Source organism: Ceratotherium simum, chromosome 35 (genome assembly GCF_057802395.1).
Source record: "Ceratotherium simum simum isolate JZ-2026a chromosome 35, ASM5780239v1, whole genome shotgun sequence".
Lineage (NCBI taxonomy): Eukaryota > Metazoa > Chordata > Mammalia > Perissodactyla > Rhinocerotidae > Ceratotherium > Ceratotherium simum.
The window spans coordinates 1,976,707-1,998,925 of record NC_141934.1 but is presented as its reverse complement, the minus strand read 5'-3'; the positions used below and the strand labels follow the sequence as shown (position 1 = coordinate 1,998,925).

The 22,219-nt window shown below is 52.0% G+C and overlaps 2 protein-coding genes and 1 pseudogene across 4 annotated transcripts in view; 1 reads left to right on the top strand and 2 right to left on the bottom strand.

Annotated features, from left to right (window-relative positions):
• LOC101387861 (cationic amino acid transporter 4) overlaps positions 1 to 9,218 on the bottom strand; it is a 60,994-nt gene extending 51,776 nt beyond the window's left edge. The window contains exons 1-2 of one of the 3 annotated variants that reach the window (XM_014796707.2): positions 9,057 to 9,218; positions 8,624 to 8,728 (exon numbers count right to left, since the gene is read on the bottom strand). The gene's annotated coding sequence lies outside the window, so the exon portion shown is untranslated. Of the gene's footprint in view, positions 1 to 8,623; positions 8,948 to 9,056 lie in introns of those variants that run through there. The other 2 variants (XM_087423788.1, XM_087423789.1) reach the window with 2 other exon arrangements.
• Positions 9,183 to 12,045, top strand: LOC101387602 (uncharacterized). The gene is given in 4 exon segments (XM_087423577.1): positions 9,183 to 9,280; positions 9,349 to 9,498; positions 9,670 to 9,739; positions 9,741 to 12,045. Coding segments are annotated over 4 exon segments (1,029 nt in total). The 3' UTR covers positions 10,452 to 12,045.
• Positions 12,046 to 16,987: 4,942 nt separating this feature from the next.
• Positions 16,988 to 21,964, bottom strand: LOC147912390 (tubulin alpha-3 chain-like; annotated as a pseudogene).
• Positions 21,965 to 22,219: the final 255 nt, after the last annotated feature.

Sequence of the window (22,219 nt, the reverse complement as noted above, 5' to 3'; positions counted from 1 at the left end):
TAACATCCTGCAGTTCTTTGTAAACATTGTAAACATTTACAGCTTTTGGGACCTTTACGTGTCAGAAGGTGGCGAGCTTGACTCTTTAAAGAAATTTCTCTATTACCTGGCTCTTAAAAAGGAGCCCCAAAGTGGCCACTGTAATTTTAAATTATCCTGGGTTATCTTGCCAGCTGTTTACAGTTATGCCCATTTTAGGGGGCTTTATCCAAAGTGGCTGCAACAAATAAGGTAATTTCTAAAGAGAGTTTGTTATGATCACTGAGAAACTCAGTCCCCAAACAGCCAATTTAATTCAGACAAACACTAATACACAGTACAATTCTACATACAACACAGAGCAGAATACTAGCTAGTTTTCCAGGAGTAGCTGAGAACCAGTGCCAGGAGCCACTCAAAACCAGATTACCAGGGGCAGCTCACAACCAGAGCCAGGAGTTGCCCAGATCCAGAAGCAACTCCATGATGAGCCTTTTATCCTGCTTCTAATTACCTTGGGTGGTTCCAGCCCAAGGTTCAGGTCTCAGCCCACCAGGATTCCCCAGAATACAAGCCAAATATATTTCAGGAAATCATACCAGAGAGATGACATAAGGGACAGTTGCTTTCTTAAAGTTACTCACCCAGAGCCCAGAGACGTCTTGATCCAGAAGCTGTTTCTTCTCTCAAAGGGAAAAAAGCTACCTCGGGGCCTGGTGTGCCACAGCGGGAAACAGAAATCCAATCATTTGAGCCTCTAGATAAAATTGTCTAGGCAGCTGCTTACACAATGAAGGACCCCACACCCCACTGGGGGTTCTGGAGCCTCAGGCAGGCAGTCACAGGACCTTGTCCCGTCATGGTCACCAGTTGTTACTGCACAAAATTGGGGTTCTCTTGCCTGATGTCCATAAACAGCCAATTAATTATGGTATCAGCCTTTCTGGGAAAAATCAACTTTATCTGCAATATAGATCTGCAGGGAGACAAGGGGCGTGTGCCCTCAGATTTGTCTTCCTGATACAGGATTTGGGGTGAAATTCCCCCCCCCCCAAAGCCCCAGTAGATAGTTGTATGTCATAGCTGCACATCCTTCTAGCTGCTGTATGTGGGACGCGGCCTCAGCATGGCCGGAGAAGTGGTGCGTCAGTGTGTTGGTGCGCGCCTGGGATCCGAACCCGGGCCGCCAGTAGCGGAGCTTGAGCACTTAACTGCTAAGCCACGGGGCCGGCCCATGGGGTGAAATTTAAGAGGTTAGGGAGAACAGGGTAGCACACAGAAATGCTTAGTAGGACGGGGGTTGATTGGTAGGCTTCAAGTATTTACGGTAAGGCTTTAAACATTTATGATGAGGTTCTAAACGTTTATGATAGGGCTCTAAATATTTATTATGACGTGGGGAAGGAATTTTAACACTGGATCTTCCTGAATGAGGGACCCCTCGCATCTGATAAGAGGGTGACTTTCAAGTTCTGGCCGTGTCCTGGTCCTTTGGGCTCTGTGGGGAAAATCTTTGGTTCCTCAGTCATTTCAGGTCAAGATTTCTTCTGCACATGCTCTGGCTACATGACTGCACGTTTTCTTTCTTTTTTTTTTTTGTGAGGAAGATCAGCCCTGCGCTAACTTCTGATGCCAATGCTCCTCTTTTTGCCGAGGAAAACTGGCCCTGGGCTAATATCTGTGCCCATCTTCCTCTACTTTATATGTGGGACACCTGCCACAGCACGGCTCAACAAGCGATGCATCCGTGCGCGCCCAGGATCTGAACCTGCAACCCCCGGGCCGCCAAAGCGGAGCACGCGCGCTTAACTGCTATGCCACCGGGACGGCCCTGCACATTTTCTGAAAGGCAATTATAAATCACTTTGTTGATAAGAGATGGGGTCAGTTTAACTGGTACTGGAAGGCCTGCGGTTATATAAATTAAAACTATGTACCCAGAGAGAAAGAAGCAAGTTAGGGGTAACATACAACATTACAACCCAATTTCTGAGGCATTGAGAGCAACTGTCCTTGTCTTACAAATCTTTGTAAAATGGAAAATGCAGCTCTAAAAGCAGTTCAGATTCCACCCATTCCCTTTCACCAATCCTAAAACCTCCCCAATCTGACTAAAAGCCTTGGAACCTCTCCAGGAACTCTTATTTAGACCATCCCCAATTCCTAAGACTGAAGGAAAATTTAAATCACAATTACCCTGAAACTCCTAGGAAAAAACTTGCATTTTTTTGTCTGTCCTTTGAAGTTGTAAAATTTCCATATCTTTAGAATGTAAACACCCCAGGAGACAACAGCCCACAGTCACCTGAGACTAAGCCTGGTAGCTCAATCAGTAAAGCCTGAGGTTAAAGAAAAAAAGGCGGGGAGGAGTTTCATTTTAAATGTAGGCTGCTAGAGAGGCTCTTTCCCCCAAATCTAATTCATCGCCTCCTTATCTATAGCAAAGATAAATCTTAAAGTCTTCTCCACAAATATTAACAACAACAACAAAAACTTTTATGCAGGTAACCTAAACATGTTCTATCTGCTAGAGAAGCATTTATTTGTAAACTACTGAGTTTTCTATTGTACCTGATTCACAGCTAAAATTTTTAAAATGAAAGCTATAAGATCTCTGTGTTGGTCTCTATATACATATGTACGTTATATAGGTGTGATATTTTCCTACCTTCAGATGGTATCAACAAAATTAACTTCTAAAAAAGAGTTCTACTTAATGAACTTACAGTAAGAGCTTATATAAATTACTTCTAAATATAATGGAAACTAACCCAAATGTTTTTCAAGATAACAATATAAAATAATCTTTGGTCAATAAAAGCTTGCTTAAGTTTGCTGGTTTAATGAAAATGGGCATGTCTTCAGAGTTATCAGCACTGGATATAATCGAAAAATACAACTTTAACTCTACCTAGGTTATTAATCAAATAAGCTCACGTCATCACTGTTATAAGATTTGTCAGCAAGATTAACTTAAAATGATAGCTACCTGCTTTAATGTCTCACAAAATTTTCATGGTCTGATAAGAATAAATGAGTTATATAGATGTCATTGAAATAAGGACCTTTAAGTGCAATACTTATGTTTTATGATATGTGTACTTTAAAAATAGCTTCCTCAAATCTTTTGGTAACTTGAAACCTTAGAGTTTTGCTAAATGAAAGTAAATGATGGAAAATTCATTGAATATCTAGAAAAGGTAAAACAGGGGCTGGCCCAGTGGCGCAAGCGGTTAAGTGCGTGCTGTCCGCTTCGGCAGCCCGGGGTTCGCAGGTTCAGATCCCAGGCGCGCACTGATGCACCACTTGTCAAAGCCATACTGTGGCAGTGGCCCATATAAAATAGAGGAAGATGGGCACAGATGTTAGCTCAGGGCCAACCTTCCTCAGCAAAAAAAGAGGAGGATTGGCATTGGATGTTAGCTCAGGCCTGATCTTCCTCACAAAAAAAAAAAAAAAAGATAAAACAGAAAAATGTTAATTACTGAACAGGGGTTTCTCTACTTTTGGCTTCTTATTACAGAAAAACTAAAAGATGTTTGGATCTATTAGTACACATGTCTTGTGCCACATTAAAAAACTTATGCTATGAGAAAATGTATATTTTCAGTAAAAGAAGGTATGAGGAAGGGAGATATTTTTAAGAAAGTAAATTTGTCATAAAATAAACCTGGTTATGGGAAAGAAAAAAGGACAAATTCTGAATGTAAAAAAGAAAGTTTGTGGAAGGGGAACCCTGAGAAAAGCGTCTTGTGCATGTTTGAGCTGGCTAAGATTGGAATGAATTTAATTAAGTACATGAGTTTTAATACCAAAAATAAGCTGGTGCATAATGAGAATTTGGTTTTCTATGTTTGTTATAAGGACAAGGTTTCTTGGGCTTTTAATCTACTCCTGATAAAGTGATTATGAAAAGTTTTTCTTTACCTTCGTGTAATCTGCCTAAAAGACAGGGATGTTATGTTTTATCAAAATAATTTCCTGTGTTTTATGTTAAAAGCTGAGTCTTTCCTATTACAGAGAGCTAAGGTTTTGCAGCTATGTAACCTTCTATATTAGTCTTTGAAATTTTTTTGTCATCATGATTAAATAGATAATTAAATATTAAGTTGCATAGTGATCTGTGATCCTATTTAGGCAAGTATTTTAGGACTTTCTTTGATATTTTGGACAAACTTCCCCAAATCAGATTCTACATGAAGTCTTTTTTGACTTCTAGCTAACATTGGGATTTTTCAGAGGATCCTTGAAACATCTCAAAACATTGGTTTTCTCTCCTTATAAAAGGAGAGATATTAAACTAATTAGGCTTATCTGATATGTGAAATTACATGGGAAGCATTGTGAAATAAGATTAAGCCTTCTTCATGTTATGTCTTTAAATGCATGTCTTTAAATACTTTGTAAGTATATAACAGTTCCAGAAATTATGTGAAATTCGTGGGAGTCTAAGATGTCCTGGTATAAAAGGCTGTCTGTCATCAAAATTGAGCCTCACACTCAATTTTAATATTAGGAAAGCTCCTTAGCTGATTGTCATGTAAAGGCAGCAATCACAGAATAAAGATTATCATATGTGAATGACGTCCATTCTGCCTTTGCAAAGAACAGTCCCTCATTGCCAGACTTCTCCCATCCTGATGTGCTTATAACATGGCAACAGTCTGATCCTGAAGCAGAGAAATTAAGGTGGGTAAACAATGGCTGTAAATTCAACAGTCAGGGCTATGGAAAACCCAAGACGGCCTCTGGGCTCTTCCCAGCTCTCTGGCAAATCCCATTTTTCAGTTTTTACGTTGCTTCACCCACTATAGGAAAAACTATTCCTATCCTCAGAGGCCTCAGAACTCCTCCCTCTGGGTCCTTTGAGCACCTGCAGCTGGACTTCATTCAACTGCCACTTCCTATGGCTCATCAATATGTTCTCATTATTGTATGTGTTTTCTGGATGTGTTAAAGCCTTTCCCTTGCCACACAGCTGATGCCCTCACAATGGCAAAGAAAACTGTTAGAACATGTGCTTCCCACTTGGGATGTACCAATCTCCAGTGACCAAGGTACTCACTTCACTGGGCAAATCATATGAACCTTAGTGAAAACTTTGCAAACTTCTTAGGATTATCACTGTCCCTATCACCCTCAGTCATCAGGCAAAGTCAAGAAAACTAATGGAAAAACTGGATTCAAGCAGAATATTAAATTACATAGGACCACATGAGCTGAGAAAAAGATTCTCTAACGTTTTGCTTTTCCAGACTTAAAGAAATCTTTTCTCTACTGACAACTTGGTAAGAAATACCTTTGTGAACAAGGATGAAACATTGACTTTTTCTCCCTACCTGATCTCTCCAGAGTTCAGAAAGTCTCAGTGAATATTCTTATTTTCATTTGTATAAATAATCAGGCCAAAATTTTAATTTAAGCAAATTAGTTTTGCTGTGATTACCTTTAGCAAAAAAAAAAAAAAAAAAAAAAAAAAAATCAAGGGTAATTATAGAGAGAAAAATTCTATTTGTACCTTTGTTGATATTAGATTTCAGTCCTATTAATTGTCTTTGGTTTGTTATATACTGTGGACTGGACTCGTCTGGCCTCAGGTATTGCCTTCGGTCTTGCTGAGTGTTCTCATGGCCCTCCTTGGAAAACATGAACTGACTCTACATGAGATGGTCACCAGCAGATCAGTGTCTGTTGGTTCACAGCCTTCTGCTGATGCCGTTGTCTTATGCAAGTCTGACCAGCTACTGTGAGTCTCTACTGTCTTATGCTCAAGCCCATCATCAACAGGTTAGACGCTTTCCTGGATTCCAATTCAAAGAATCCTGTTGGTCACAGTCTAGAGCCTGGTGACTGGGTATTCTGGAAGCATCATCAGAGGAAGACAGCCCTTGAGCCTTGTTGGAAAGTACATTACCAAGTGCTTCTGACCACTGACACTACTACAGAGCTAGAAGGCATTGCATTCTACGTGTCCCCTTTCGGGTACTCCTTTGTGTGTGGATTACTATGCGGACCCATGGGCTTATGAATGTCTGGACAGCTGGCATATGGCAGGACAATGCCCTTTAGGATACCATAGTTTTCCATTTCAAGTTCTTGTTAAAGAAGAAACCCAACCACAATCTCATAGGTCTAGGTGAGAGTTGGAGACCCCCTTTTTACACCTCATCTACTCCCCATTGATTACCATGGCCAAAGGCATTGTCACTTGGACTGACATTGTCCATCACAATCTGTTGATAAAAAAACATATCCCTGATGATAGCTACACTGGCAAATTCTACCACTTAAGCCCTAGCTCAACAACAATGATCCCTGGATTTCTTAGCAAGGGTTGTATTAGGTAACTGAATGGCACTCCGTTACCTCCTTGCAGAACAGGGTGGCATCTGTGTCGTAGCCAACACTTCTTGCTACATCTGCATCAATTCTTCTGGTGATGTTGACTTAGAACTCACAAAAAAGATAAAAGTAGCACAGGATGTCTCCTGTCCAATGTCTTTCAATGACACCCTCTGGTTCCCTGTTGATGTTTTCAGCTGGCTTACTTCAGGTATAGGTGCTTGGATGAGATCAGGACTTCAAATACTGTTTATGATTATTATTGGAATTTTGCCATGTGTACTTGTATTTAAACTTCTTATGCTACGGCTCACTCAGATCTGCTCCAGAACTTCCTCAAACACCAAGATTATGGTCACTCAACATATTGAAATGATACGTAAGGCTTATTCACCTGAACCTTCAGATAACCAGATGAAATTCCCAGGCAAGGAAACTGCCTAAAAGTCATTTCCTGACTGCCTCATTGCTCAAATGTGGCCTAAACGTTATGACACTGACTCCTAGGAATAACCATTGGGAAAAAAATATTAACTTCACCTAATGTGGGACATGACTCTTTAGGACAGGCCCATCCCAGCGATGCGGGACTAAACAAACCTATGGTCGATCAGTGATGCTTTCAGAGAAAGACCTCCATCAAAAGGGGAAAAATTTGAAATGTGAAATAAAATGGACTCACTTATATCTAAGGGCTTTAAAATGGAGCTGGGAAGCCATTAAGGAAATGGGTCTTATGCACGTCCTCATGCAGAAGAACATGAACTGTTGAACTGAGTAACACTGTAAGAAACCTGCAGCTCCTCACAGTGGTAGACTTTTGCCCCCTCTAGCTAGCCTTAGCTATCAATTGTTTTTAGCCAAGATTAGCTCTCTGTTGCCAACTCCAAGTAACATTCTTTGTAATACAAACCTCCCTTCTGTGCCTTTAAAAGCACCTAACTTTTACTCCCTAGGGGACACTGTTTGGGTTTCTAGCTGAATCTGTGCTCCCTGAATTGCAATTCTTTGATCCCAAAATAAACACCTCTCTGCCTCTCATTTTTCTTCTTTATTTTTAGGTTAATCAGGCCAGTGGTGTGTGTCTGACTCCCGCCTAGCACTTGGATTTCTGTTTTGATTTGAGCCAGAATATCAGCAAAAGCTGCAAAGCGAATGTTCCGCTACATGCCCAGCTGGGCGAGCAGTGCGGGACAGGTTGCTGAGAGACTGAAGAAAAGACTCGGAGACAGTGAATGAGACATATGGGTTTATTGGGGAGTTACTCCCAGGGAAGGTGGAGTAGCAGCCGGCTGGACAGGAAATGTGCACCCACTACCACCCCCTGAGAGAAGCTTGCTTAATTAGGCAGAGGAAGAAAGGCTGCATGCTTGCCAAGGGTGACTGTCCCTGTATGACCTGCATTCCAAGGACCAGAGCTTTCCTCCTGCCCCTCCCCACCCCCCGCCGCCCCCGCAGGGCCTCCGTGTTCCTTCAGACCTCAAGGGTCTCAAAGGTCTGCTAACTCGCCCACGAGAAAACAGCTGGGTTGGCCAAGCCCAGGCCTGTTACCATCATGAGTGCTGGTGTGCAGCCCAGACAAGGAGCCTGAAGGACACGTGGTTTAAAGGGCATGTAGGATAGTGCCCCTACCGAGAACATGCTCCTGATATTTTTGATTTGCTCTGTCTTCTAGGCTAGCCTGAAAGCCGACTCTATAAAGAAGCCCTTTGCACAGCGCTGCCAAGACTTCGTTCAAGTCATTGAGGATTTTGCAGGAATGATACAGCTCTGGGGTGTGTCTCATACACTCCTTGAAAAACGTTATTACTGACTCCCACCTCTGAGCACTGCCCTACACAGAGGCCTCACCCGTACTGTGACTATCACATTTGGAGACACACTGAATCATGTGAACATGCAGGCCAGGATCACGCCAAGGCCTCCCTCCGGCTGCTCCGGAGCCGAGCAGCCCCCACTGGGGCTCACAAGCGGCCTGGGAAGGGAGCCTCGGGGCCCCGTCCTACGGATGAGGAAACAGAGGCTCGGAGAACTCGAGCCCCACGGGGAGGAGGGCTCGGCCGGGACCCACACCGCTGGGCGACTCGAGGCTCAGCTTTCACCCCGAGTTCCCTTCCGCCGGCCCGTTCACGAGCGTTAACCGAGCACACGGGGCGGGCGTGAGAGGCGGCAGGAAGGCTGCAGGAGGGCGCGGCCGGCCCCGGGTTCCCCGCTGGCCCGGCCCGGGGCTCGCGGAGGAACCAGACGGCTTCGGCGGAGGTTCCGGGAGGCCGCCAAGACACGGGGCGGTCCCGCCACTCACCTGTGGGGTCCACAGCGTCGCTCGCATCAAGGACAGAGGCCTTCACTCGACTACCGGGCGCCGGAACGTCGTCATCAAGCTGCGCGTGGGACCACGACCCCTTGCCTGGAGGAGAAACGCGCCATAACCATTCCGGGATTCCACCTCGAAAGGCGCGTGCGCAAAGCGAAGGCCGGCTGGGTCTACGGTCTCCACCTCTGAAGACGCGTGTGCAGTAGGAGGAGCTGCGCGGCTTAAGCCTGCAACACCCGGTATCCACGGCAAGGACTGGGCGTGCGCGTAATGAGAGGCCAGTTATTCCGGTCCTCGAGGCGCGCCTCATAGTGGGGAACCGCCGGAGAACAATTACGCAGAGTGTATTGACTGCCCTGCCTCCGACAGGCCTTTATTGAGCGCCCTCTGTATGACAGGCACTGCGCTGAGTGCTGCTTACCTAAGCGAGAACGACCGATGCAGCCTAGTAGGGAAGCCCTGATCGCCAAGGAGCAGGTCTCTGGGGTCGACCACGTTTTCCCCCACACGTAACACACCGCCCGACACGTACATGTCTGTGGACAGAATGGCCAGGGGGAGACGGAGCCGTCCCTACCCTCTGGGGTCGGGCTGCCGAGGAGGACAGGCGGGTCGTTGCCGGGAAGGGAACCGCCGGCCGGGCCGGTAGAGGGCGCTGTTGGGGCGGGGGCGGAGGACAGGGGCGGGGCGCGCACCTTCCCGCGGCCGCGCAGATGGCACCCCCGGCCGGGGGCGCCCCCGGGGCTGCAGGCGACCCTGCAGAAGCTCGCGCTGCGGCGGAAGAAGGTGCTGAGCGCCGAGGAGACGGAGCTGTACGAGCTAGGGCAGGCGGCGGGCGGCGCCATCGACCCCGACGTGTTCAAGTGAGTGGGCGAGGGGGCGCTGCGCTCGGCCGACCCCCGACACTCCTGCTCCCCACCCCCGCCCTTGTCGGACCCCCGTGAGGCCCAGAGTAGAGTCGGGGTCTTGAGGGAGGCGGCCACGCCTGGTCCGGGCGAGGAGGGCTCCCTGCGCACCGCGTCTGGTCTCTCCAGGATCCTGGTGGACCTGCTGAAGCTGAACGTGGCGCCCCTCGCCGTCTTCCAGATGCTCAAGTCCTTGTGTGTGTGCCGGGCAGAGGCTGGCGAGCGAGCCCCAGGACCCTGTGGCCGTGTCTCTTCCCACATCGAGCGTGCCCGAGACAAGTCAGAGTCGGGCCCGGTACTCCCTGCCCCTGTCGCCCGGGCGGCCGGGTGGCCGGGGCAGGGAGCAGGGCAGCGCCCGCCAAAGCGCGGGCTTGCCCTCAGTGGCCAGGCCTATCTGTCGGTCTTCTCCCAGAACCCGCTGGGTCATCCAAGGGCTCCCGGTCCCCAGCTTCGGGTTGGCTGCCGCCCTTGAGAGAGCACGTCCAGATCGGGTGGGCTCAGAGGGGCTGCCCCAGGGAGGCCCCAGTAGGCTGGGCCTCATCCGGGACTTTCGCTGCCCGACTCTTCTCACCTCTGGGCTCCTGCCTTCACTCCACAAACGCGGGAACAAGACTGCTTTGGTTCTTGTTCTCACGGTTTGTACAGCCTCCAGGGACGTGCTCAGGGAGCTGGGCAGGCAGAGGCCTTCCTGCCACCCCCTCGCCTGTACCCCACCCCGGCCCAAGTCCTGCTCAGGAGTCTGGCCAGCTGAGCTTCCCTCCTCGGGTTGTGGGACGGGAGTCAGCGTGGCAGCCCCTGGCTGCCCTAGATGCTCAGGGTGCAGAGGCCTGAGTGGCAGAGCGCTGGGCTCAGGTGTGAGGGGCCTCCTCACTCTCGAGGGTCATGACTGGGGGATGAACAGGTGCTGGTGACCAGGTGTCACGGTGGAGCTCCAACTGCATCCTCCCTGTGTGTCACTTCTGTTCCCAGTGGCTATCAGAAACCCTTGACATGCAGCCGAACCTCCTGGGCTGGCTCCTGGGCCAGAAGCACCAGGGCTCTCACAGACACCCCGAGATGGGGCTGACGTTTGGGTAGGGGGCACGCTGTGCCCCTGTGGGTGGGAGTGCCAGGGCCCTGGGTACCTGCGTCCCCTGTCCTGTGAGACCCCGGGCACTCGAGTGCAGGCCTCCTCACTGACCCACGCTCTGTCTGCTCTCTGTGTGTCTCTCTCTGACCTCCAGAGGCCTCCTTCCTCTTTTCCAAGAACTGTAGCCCCCTGCAAGGCCCTCCTTTTCCTGGGCCCCACGGCCTTTGGCCTCTCCAGTTCTACTCCACGGCCCAGCTGCCAGGCACTCGCCTCTCTCTCCTGGGCCCCCCGGTGCCCTCCCGTTCTCTTGCTGCCCGTTCTCTCCTTTTACAGGTTGTTTATTGGTTTATCTCTGGGGGTTGGTGTGCTTTCTTGTTTCCATGGAAATTGCCGTGGCCCCCAGAAAGCCAGAGCAGCTTCAAGCTACAAGGGCAGGACCCTGCAGGCCATCCCTGCCATGCAGCTTGGAGACCAAGGACAGGATTTCACGGTTCGCTTTATTAGAGACAACCCGCAGTAATTCTAGAACAGGACCAACACCCCATCCCCCAGAGGCTAACTCTGCTGGGTGAGGCTTGTGCTCTGTAGGTGCCCCCACCCCCAAGGAGGAGAACAGACCGAGGGCCAGGGAAGGGGCAGCGTGGTGCGCTGGGGAGAGCAAAGCCCTGGGTGTGGGAGACACCTTTGCTTCTTAGATGCTGTCAGCCACCTGGATGGGCAGCCTGGAGGATAAACTGTGACTCCTCTTTTCTGCCTGGTTCGTGAATCGGGGGTACCTCCCAGGCATTGCCAGGGGCATGAGGGAGAGCCTGAGATCCCACAGTTGATCGGGCTTTGCCCTCCTTCATGCCCCTCCCCATGTCGCCCACCTGGAAGTTCCAGGTGCCACCTGGAGCTCGGGCCAGGGAGGAGTGGGGAAGGGCCGAGGGGCAGGTCAGGGGAGGGGTGGGTGGACTAGAGGCTGGGCTGAGGAATCGATGGGTGAGTTTCCAGAGGGAGGGAGAAAGAGGGAACAGAGCCCTCACTCGAGGGCTCACTCACTCAGGACTCTAGGTGCCAGGCTGGCTCCAGTGCTGAGGGCGCAGTGGGACTGCGAGAGGGACATGCTCTTGGTCCAGGGAGGGAGGTGGCCAGATAAAGCGACAGTAACAGGGACGGGAGGAGGCCAGTGCTGCTGGCCTTGCTGGAGCAGTAAGGGTTCAACAGGTGGGGGGACCAGCTGCAGTCTCCTTGCCCTGCAGCCCTGCAGGTGGGGTGGTGGGGAGGGGCTGAGAGAGGAAGGGCAGGCGGGAGGCAGATGCGGAGCCAGGATCCAGGCCACTGGTGGGAGCTGGGCCTGAGCTGGGGGGTGTGGGGAGAGGGAGACAGTGGGGTGTCAGGAGGTGTGCTGTGGGAAGGGCGCTGGGAGCACTGGCATAGAGGGGATGGGAGGATCCGAGGGGGCTCTGAGGGAGGTGGGGAGGAAGCCTCAAGCCCGGGGACAGGAGTGGAGCGCTGGGCTCACAAGGTTGTTCTCTCCTCAAGTGCTCAGGCCTTGGGTCCTGCTGGGCTGGGCGGCCAGCAGCCAGGAGACCGGGACACCGAGGCCCTGGGGAGATGCCTGGTGGGGTAGAGGGTAGCCTGGGAAGGGTTTGATGGGGAGGAGTGGGAGGGGAGCGGGCAGATGAGGGGCCATGCCAGGAATGTGCTGTGGCCGATAGGCAGAGGCCACCAGACAAGACAGATGTCTTAGGCCACATGTCGCAGCATCTGTCACAGAGACCTTCGGGCCACCTCATTAATGGTAGGATCTGGGGTGGAGAAAATAAAGAGTTCTCAGAGTGACCCCGCTGTGGGGCCCATGATGGCCCATGAGGACGACGGGGGTCTTGGGCTGTGGGCACTCACTGGCCTTAGGTTTCCCACAGAATTGGGGTTTGCAGTTGCTCCAGGCCATGGGCTGGACCCCACTCAGGGGCTTGACTCTGGGTTCCTGACCCCTGGCCATCGAGGTGGCCTGTGGGGACTGTCACTGACATGCTCACTCATTTCTGCCTTTTCTTGGCAGAAAAGGGGGAAACAGAAGACCCCGAAAGCACAGAGGGATAATGCTTGTCATGAGGATGGGGGTCACTAAGGAGAAGTTAAATTCAGTGGAGTGCTCTCTGTTGAGGTTTAGGGAAACTACATTTTAACAAGACGTCCCTTGGGCCGGCCCCGTGGCGTAGAGGTTAAGCGCACGCATTCCGCTGCTAGCACCCCAGGTTCGGATCTCGGGCGCGCACCGAGGCACTGCTTGTCAGGCCATGCTGTGGCGGCGTCCCACATAGAGCAACCAGAAGGATGTGCAACTTAGACATACAACTATCTACTGGGGCTTTGGGGAGAAAGGGGGAAGAAAGGAGGAAGGTTGGCAATAGATGTTAGCTCAGGGCCAGTCTTCCTCAGCAAAAAAAGAGGAGGACTGGCATGGATGATAGCTCAGGGTTGATCTTCCTCAAAAAAAAAAAAGTCCTTCAGGACTTGTGAGATGAACTTGGTGAGCGAAAGCCGTGAGCCTCACATGGAGCTGCGCCGTCCAGTGAGGGAGCCACAGGCCCCGGGGCTGGTGCAGGTGAGATGCACTGGGAGTGTAGGTGCAGAGCGCATGCCCAGACGCTGGAGGACTGGCACAGAGAAGGAATGTACCACTTCACGAATAACTTTCATATTGATTCCATGCTGAAATGATCATATATTGGATATTTGCGATTAATTAAAACAGATTAATTTCCTGTTTCTTTTTACCTTTTAATGTGGCCATTAGAAAATTTAAAATTACACATGTGGCTCGCATCACATTGCTATTGAACAGCGCTGCTCCAGAATATTCACAATCACGGCTGTGTGCGTGCGTGCGTGCAGGGCAGGGTCACTGGGCACGTCCATCTGGGAGAGCACCTTCCCAAGGAGCGGAGGCTCAGTTCAGGGTTAAAACTGCATGTGTGCACATCCCTGGGGCACGTCGGTCACTGTCGTGTCCGTAATGTGTTCTAGAGGCAGTGATTAAGCCCCTACTTTGAGCCCGGCCAGAGAGGGCAGCAGTGCTGGCTGGTGGGTGCAGACCTTCTGGTGGGCTCTCCAGCCAGGTCATGTACCGCCCTGGCCAACTACTTGCCCTGGCCACTACCCTGCCTGCCAGCCTTGAAGACTTTGGGGTGGCCCGCTGTGCTGCCTCGCCTGGCTGCAGTGGCTCCCGCAGCGGGGCTGTCGTCTTTTCTTTCGTCTCGTCATTACTCTCTGCACCCCCATCCTCCCGCCCCCCTGATCTTTTCCTTCCTCACACAACATGCATTAGGGAACACTCTTGGCCAGTCACTAATATTTGCTTCTGCGGCCCCAGTGGACTATTTCCCCATGAAGAGGCGCTCCCACCACGAAGGAGGAAGACAACTTTTGGGGACCAGCAGGAAGGGATGGGAGCAGCAGTTCCCATTGGGCTTTTTATAGATCCTTGTTGTCAAGCAGCTCTGCCGGGAGAGCTCGCAGGGGATGGTGAGTGGGGATCACAGGGGCCACACCAAGGAGAAATGGCAGAGTGGGTCCCACCGGTCTGGCTGGCTCCTCAGCTTCAGGGGCTCCCCGAGTCCTGGGTGCTGACAGGCTGGTACGTTTTAGGGTTTGCTTCATTAGAGGGTCACAGAGCACTGAGCAGCCACAAGCTGGTTTTGGGGATCGGAGGAGCACTGACATTGAAGACAATAAGCCAGAGTGTCCAAGTGGACGCCTAAGAGGGGCCCTCAGGAACCCGGCCTGGGAGCACGTCCCCACCCTGCCCCACCCCAGCCTGCAGTCACCCTTGGCTCAGCCCTACCCTCCATTCCCTCTGACCCTACTAACTCCTCCACAAGGGAGCTGGGGCAGGTGTGACCCGCTCCAAACAGTCCCTTGCTGGGTCCCCCAGGGAGGGCGTGGCTGAGCCGGGCTTAACAAAGCAGGTCTTCCCGTTGCCAGGCCCTGCAGACCATTCTCCACCTCCCCATCTCCATGGGGAAAATGAAGAGTCCTGAATGGGTCTCCCCGCTAATCCCGGGAGCACGTGATTCCTGAAGGACTCCAAGAATCACCCAGAGCGGGATGATGGCCTGCTTTCACCATTAGATGGTTTCTCAGTGCCTTCTGTGGCTCAAAGTTACATTGGTTTCTTACTTCTGGGGTTTATCGGCCTTGTCAAGTTTAAAGGTGAAGATTATTTGCTCGTCTCTACTTTCCTCTCATCCTTGAGTTTCCAGAAGGGCCAAGTCACTATACTGAGGGGGACAGGAAACTCACCTGTGTGGCAGGCTGAAGAAAAGCTGGCTTCAAAGGCCCATGCCTGAGAGCCGCCACTTGCTGGGGGTGAGCTGTGCCTGAGCTCTTCTCCTCAGTCCTTCAGGAAACGCCCCTCATGGAGAGTCCATGGGCCCCTAACCTCCCAGGGTTAGGTCAGAGGCTACAGAAGACCTAACTCTGCACCACCTTGCCTGGGGCGGGGCTGTGGCCTCAGGGGCACTGGCATGTTGGGAGACACTGCAGGGTGGTGGGGCCCATGCTATCATAGGACATGGGATCCTTGCAGTGGGGACCAGAATAGTGGCATTTGTACCAAAGGAAATGGGGGGTGACGGTTCTCTCTGTGTCTGTCTTTGTGAGTCACTGGTAGGCTGCGTTGGCCCAGCTTCACCCCACCACACGCTCCTGTCTGCTCACCCTCGGCTCTGGATAACCTGTTATTACATCTTTGTCTCATCAAGTGTACGTGAGCCCTTGAGTGTGAAACCCAGGGAGGCGAGGCTGGGAAAACCCGAGCCCTCAGAGTTCCAAGCATGGCACCACTGTAACCCTCCCCATCAACCGGGCGGCAAAGACCCTCTGCTTTTTGAGGGAGAAGTTTCCAGAAATTCTCTTAAGAAGGGCCACCCCATCCCTGCAGGAATCCTGGGGAGAATTCAGTTGCCAGTATTAGCATGAAAAGTGAGCCTGATGTCCTTCTGGAGGAGCCAGGGTCTGCAAAGTCTCAAATGCAGACGCCTATGCTTGCTCAAGGTGACAAATGGTGACAAAGACGTGACCTAACAGGCTCCTAAGAACCTTCCTTGTGTCTTTTCTCCAAGAACTCACAATTCCACGTTGCAGGCTATTTGACCAAGAACCAAGATGGAGGCTGGGGTCAAGCAGGGCACACGCATTCTGGTCAGAGGCTGCAGGGCAGACCCTGCTAGGCCAGAGCAGAGAGCCCTGGCTGGAGCAGGGCCAATGGGGGCACTGTGACCCAGCAGGCAAGCCTGTTCCCTGGCATGTTTTGTCCCCGTGGGGTCCTCTTGGTCTCGTTGATGCTGTCACGCCCCTGAGCCCTGGGCAGCTACTCCTTCAATCGAGCTCTGGCCCAGGTGTGGCTGCAGAGCTTCCTGGCTGTCTTCACAAAGAGAATAAAGAAAGCAAAGGACACATCAAGGAGTAGCTGAACCCGTGGGCTCCATATGTGGAGCCTCCGTCTGAGTGTGACTCCCATGGTTAGGGCGAGGCTCGAGCGGTTAAGCCTCAGCAGAGCCCAGTCACGGGCCCAGGAGTGACCCTGGGAGCAGGAGGCTCGACCACAGAATGTGTGCGGGATCCTGAGGGAGGGTGGGAAACGTGTGAGAAAGAGCTCTCCAGATGCAGATCCAAAAGCCTGACTTCCGTACTTGATGACTGACGCGCTTCCTGATCCGCTCAGATGTGGACGGTCCGGAGAGGAGGAGAGGGAGAGGGCCTGGGGGCTGAGACCAGCGGCCCTGTAGGGAGCCCTCCTGTGCTGCTGGCAGTTAGGGCCGACCGCATATACTTTCCAGGGCGGGAGTCACCAGGCTGAGCTCCCCTTCCCTTATATTGCTCTTCAGAACGTCCCCCATCGCTCCTGGCATTGCCTCCGTCCTAGGAGGGCCTCCTGCACTCTGCCAAGGACTCCTCTTGGATGTGCTGTCTCCAGGTGGTGCTCACCCTCAGGTTGCCATAGGGTCTCCAGCTGAAAGGACTGTGACAGAAATGTCCTCAACATAAATGTTGCTCAGAGAACACAAACACAGTAGGTGCACTGTGACCGTGGGGCTTGCCCGGGTTCCTGACGGCGGTGTTCTGTCTGCTCAGGGAGAAACAAAGGCAGCAGTGCTCGCAGTGGAGGCCGGGCACTGGCAGAACGCGGCAGCTGGGCAGGATCCAGCCAGAGGATGCCCCGCCAGCCCAGTGCCACCAGGCTGCCCAATGGGGGTGGACCAAGGGAAAAGCCCCCCTGGGAGCAGCACCTGAGACAGGTGGAGACTTCTCATGCCGCCTGGCTGTGGGCTCCCCACCCCCCAGCAAAGGCTCTGTGTGGCTTCCTCCAGTTGATAATAGACCTTTTGAAAAACTGAGGGTCATTCAAGACGTTTTCTATCACATATTGAATACATCAAGGCACAAAGACTTAGAACTAGTTCTCTGTGCTGGTCCTGGTTATGCTACAGCTGAACTAACCAAAAAGTGACTTAAACCAAGCTGAAGGGAACAGGGGAATTCTCTGCAAAGGGCCATGTTCTATTGCAGGGTCTGCTGCTTGCTAAGAGGTAGACCCCCTCCACATCACCCAGTCCTACCTTAAATCCAGTCAGGCACCAATCCACAAAGTGGATGGTGCGCTTGGTCTTAATGGTGGCGATGGCTGCGTTAACGTCTTTCAGGACCAAGCACCCGCTGTACAACATGCAGCAGGCCATGTACTTGCCATGGCGAGGGTCACATGACCATCTGGTTGGCCGGCTTGAAGCAGGCATTGGCGATTTCAGCCACGGACAGCCGCTCATGGTAGGCCTTCTCGGCTGAGATGACTGGGGCGTAGGTGGCCAGGGGGAAGTGGATGCGGGGGTACGGGACCAGGTTGGTCTGGAATTCCATCAAGTCCACATTCAGGGCCCCATCGAATTGCAGGCAGGCCGTGATGGAGGACATGACTTGCCTGATCAGATGACTGAGGTTGGTGTACGTGGGCCGCTCGATATCCAGGTTGCACCGACATATGTCATAGGTGGCTTTGTTGTCCACCACCAAGGCACAGTTAGAATGTTCCAGGGTTGTGTTGGTGGTCAGGATGGAGTTGTGGGGCTCCACTATGGCCACGGAAACCTAGGGGGCTGGGTAAATGGCAAATTCGAGCTTGGACTCCTTGCCATAGTCCACTGAGAGGCACACCATGAGCAGAGATGCAAACCCAGCACCAGTGCCACCCCCAAAGCTGTGGAAGATGAGGAAGCCCTGCAGCCCCGTGCACAGATGCGCCTGAGAGAAAGCAGAGAACGTGAGCCAACACCTGCAGAAGCCACACCGCCCACCTCCAACCACCCACGGTCACTTCTCTTCCTCTGCAGGATCATACGACTCACATCCTCCCCAGTGAACATGCATTACACCTAGAGGCAGAGCAGAGCAGACGTTAAAGATGTATGGGTGCACCGCAGCCGCACTGGAGAGTCAGACTGTGGACTCGTGATTCTGGCCTTGGTTTTGCCAAAATGTCCTCCTGGTTGCAATCCAAGGCCTACCCTCCCGTCCAGGACAACGTCCACAGGAAGCCTTCTCGGCGCTCTTCTTACCAGTTTGCGGATGCGGTCCAGGACCAGGTCAACGATCTCCTTGCCGATGGTGTAGTGGCCTCTGGCGTAATTACTGGCTGCGTCTTCCTTCCCGGTGATCAGCTGCTCCGGGTGGAAGAGCTGCCTGTAGGTCCCTGTGCGCACTTCATCTACAGAGGACACAGGGGCCGCGAGACTTTAAGGCCTATTGTTAACTCACCAGGGTGGACAGATTCAGGACTGTTCCATTCTCCCAAGTACATGCTGTTCCTTGTAGGTCAACAGCATCAGTGTCTCCTAGGAAAGTCTCCGTGTAATACACAGACCACAACTGCAACCTATGGCTCTAGGAAAGTAAACTCAACTCACGGTACAAATGCCAGTGTGGCTGGTTCCCAAAGAAGGGAACAGAGTTCTCACACCCGCACAGAGGCAATTCTACACGTGCATGTTTTTTCATACCCGTAGCTACAGCCAAGGGTGTAATTTAAAACTCCCTTACATACTAGACAGTTCACAGCATGACTTCTGCTGGGCAGTCCCATCAGGGCACTCTATGTGGCCCGGGTCTCACAGACTTCAGGGTGACATTCTGTCATCTCCTAGGTGGCCACTGAAAGGTGCTCTCTTTGCAGCTCTCCTTGGAAACTACCTCAGACTCCTAATCTGGAGGAACCCAACGAATGTTCTGTACTTACCTTTCTATGTCTAAGATGCAGGTCAAGACTCGTGCACCAGCCTGAGGGAGTGCACAGCATTAAGAAGGGACCAGTGCCTGGGCACCCTGCAGACAGGGTCTACACAACCACCTGACCAGGGCTGAGGTGGCCACGAGTGAATCTGTCCCCAGCCCATCTTCCTGCTGGCCAACCTTACAGTAGGTTTTTCTAAATTAGGAGCCCTAGTCCCACAGACATTTCAAGCACTAACCTTCCAGTTTCTCACCTAACGTGGCCAAGGGTATACACTTGTACGTCTGTCCTTTCTGCAGAGGAGTCAAAGGAGCACACGTGGGGCTTTAGCAAGGCTCTCCCACCCTCCCAGGACAGCTGCCCTGAGTGCCCGAGTACCTACCCACCACGGTGGGCTCCAGGTCCCACAAACACTGCTCTGGGCACATGCTTGCCAGCCCCAGTCTCGCTGAAGAAAGTGTTGAATGAGTCATCCCCACCACCGCTGGTTTTGTCACTTGGCATCTGACCATCGGGCTGAATTCCATGTTCAAGGCAGTACAGTTCCCAGCAGGCATTGCTGATCTGGACCCTGGCCCACCCCACGTGGATAGAGATGCACTCACGCCGGGAACCAGAACATAAAGGTGAGACCCGCGTCTTCAAGGCAATTGTCACTCTATGACATGCAGAACATGTATGTGTGCTTCAGAGTGTCTACGGCTTTCTCAAACCTTATTTCCCACAAGGTTTATGTGACCATTTTATGTGAAAACAGACATGCCCTAAACCACCCTAGCTAGTACGTGCCAGAGTTAGCCCAGAACCTAAGTGTTTGCTACTGTACAAAACTTGGGTTATTTTAAAACATGGAAGCCGAGTAATGTGAACAGTAAACTCCACATTATGGCTAGTCACATAATTCTCTGAAGAATACGGCAGTTTTTGATTGTGTCCTGACCAAAGAATAAGGTAAAAGTGATAGAGTCAGGGAAGGAAAAGTGGACTAGGACACAGGTCACCATGGCCCAAGCGCCGGTGGTCACTGTGTGTGTGTGTGTCTCCCAGCTGCCCTCTGGATCTACCCTCTGTTGTTCTCCATCCAGATCCAGGCTCCCAGAGGCTGACCACGGGGACTGCATCAAAGGGCTTCCTTGTCCCCTGGCTTCTGCTTGCTCTAGCCAGTGGCAGGCAGCAGCAAGACACCGGGAGGTTAAAAGAAAGTGTGGTCAGGGCTCCCTCCTGGGCTCTCTCCCTGCCAGACCACCAGCGGTTGCTGGAGGCTGCTTATCAAGGCCACAGCTTTCAGCAGCCAGCGCTCCTCATAAAGCTACCCTGTCAACTTCTAGTGACCACTCCCTCACGTCCCCACTTCAAGCCTAGGAGGTGATGGCTCCCAGACACCCCGAATGCTGGGACACTGTGCTGCCCTTCGGTGGTTTCCTGAAATTCGGCCCATTCCTTTATAAACGGTACCTTTTAAAGATTCTCCCCAAAGTACCTATTCTGAATGTACCATCTCTTTCCTGCCGGGAACCTAACTGTACAGACATGAACCTCTTGTTCAGTTGTAGACACATCATCCTTACAAATACAGAGAGGAAACCAAATGAAACTTGAGGTGTTCCCTCCACCCTAAATTCTTAAATGCACAATCCCAAGAACTTGAAGTTCTGTTGTTTACTATACAATCAACAAACTCAGAGTCATCAGGGCATCAAAGATGGACATGACGCAGCAGTCCCCCCATATCACCCCAGAAGGAGGCATTCAGTTCCAGAAAGAACTTCTCCAGTGACAAGGAACTGCATCCTCCAGAGGAAAATTCCTCAACACTCTGGGAAGTGCTCTGGAATCCACCCAACCACACTTTTCAAATCCATATTATCATTGTGCCTTCCTTAAGTCCAGACACCCTGTATTTCACAGAGTGTCTCTCCCAGGAGGCCTGATGTGGCATTCCACTCCTCAGCCCCAGTGTGGTCAGAGTCAGCTCTATGACCTGGGGAAGCCCCCCAACTTCTTCATTTACAGAATGGGGGCTGGGGAGCTAAGTGGTCTGCAAGGCCACTTCTATCTGATTAACTAACGAATGACATAATCAAAGCAGTCAGGAAAATCACTCCTAGCTTTCAACAGAAAGCCTTAATTACAAATTCATCGCCAACCTCAGCTGGATCATTAAAATCTACATTTCTTTAGTCAGCTGTATCTCCTCTCTCAAAAAATTAATCAAAACTTCCTGTGATCTTTTCAAACTCCAGACCAACTCCTCTCTCGATATTCTTGGAAGATGACCTTGTTACCTTCCTACCCAGAAGATTCACCTTCCTGCCCCAAATGTGCAAACAGACCCTTCCGCTCTCCCCTTCCTTTACTCTACAATGAAGCCGTGTTCTCCTGTGAATGAGCCCTTGCTCCTACTGATCCCCTACCCAGCAAGGTCCTCAGAGGAATCAGGGTGGAGTTCCCAGGCCGCCAGGGGTCCACAGCCCTCTGCAGGGCACAGGGAGACAGAAGCATTTCACAGTAGGACTAGGAGGTTACGAGTCCCTCCACTGTGTTGACATTCGCCCTGATGGTGCACAATCAAAGGTGGACACAACGGCTGGCGCCTGAGCCGGAATCACGGCAGTGGCACCAGACTGTACCAGTGGTCACTGGGTTCCTCACACTTAGACGCGCTCAGAGTAAAAAGAAGAAAAAGTAAAGCCAGATTCACTTAAGGTGTCCCTGATGCAGCAGAGACGCTGATTAACTGTACTAAATCTCTCCCTGGAGAACGGCCACAAAACGGAAAGTAGGGACGCGGCACCTGTGCACAGGCCGAAACGCAGCGGCTCGGGAAGAGCCCGGGGCATTTGTTTGAGTCGCCAGCTGAACTAGCTGCTTTTCCACGGAACGCTGTTTTCACTCGCAAGGACTGACAACCCGGCTGCTCAGACTTCGGGGTCTGTTATTTACGGTAACGTGCTGCTTGCAAGTCAGTCTTTGTAAAGCGGCTCATCTTAATCTCTAACGTGAGCAGCCCCGGCAGACACGACCCCACGAACACGGGCTCTGGGTCCTCGAGAACCTGCAGTCGCGGAGGGAGGTCCGGAGACCGCCCCAGCCTTCGGGACCCCAACACCGTCTGCGCTCCCGGGGCCCGAGTCCAGGCCGAGCAACGACCCGCCGCCACCCCGGCTCCTGACGACACGATGTCCGGGGGCCGCCGCACCCGCACCCCCTTCACCGGACGCTCCCACGCCGGGTCCCCACCGCCCGGGGCCCGCACCCCAGAGGACGAGCCCGTTCCGGGCCCCCGGGCCTCGCGGCGCCCCCGGCCGCCGGCGCTCCGCTCGCCCCACAGGCCGGGC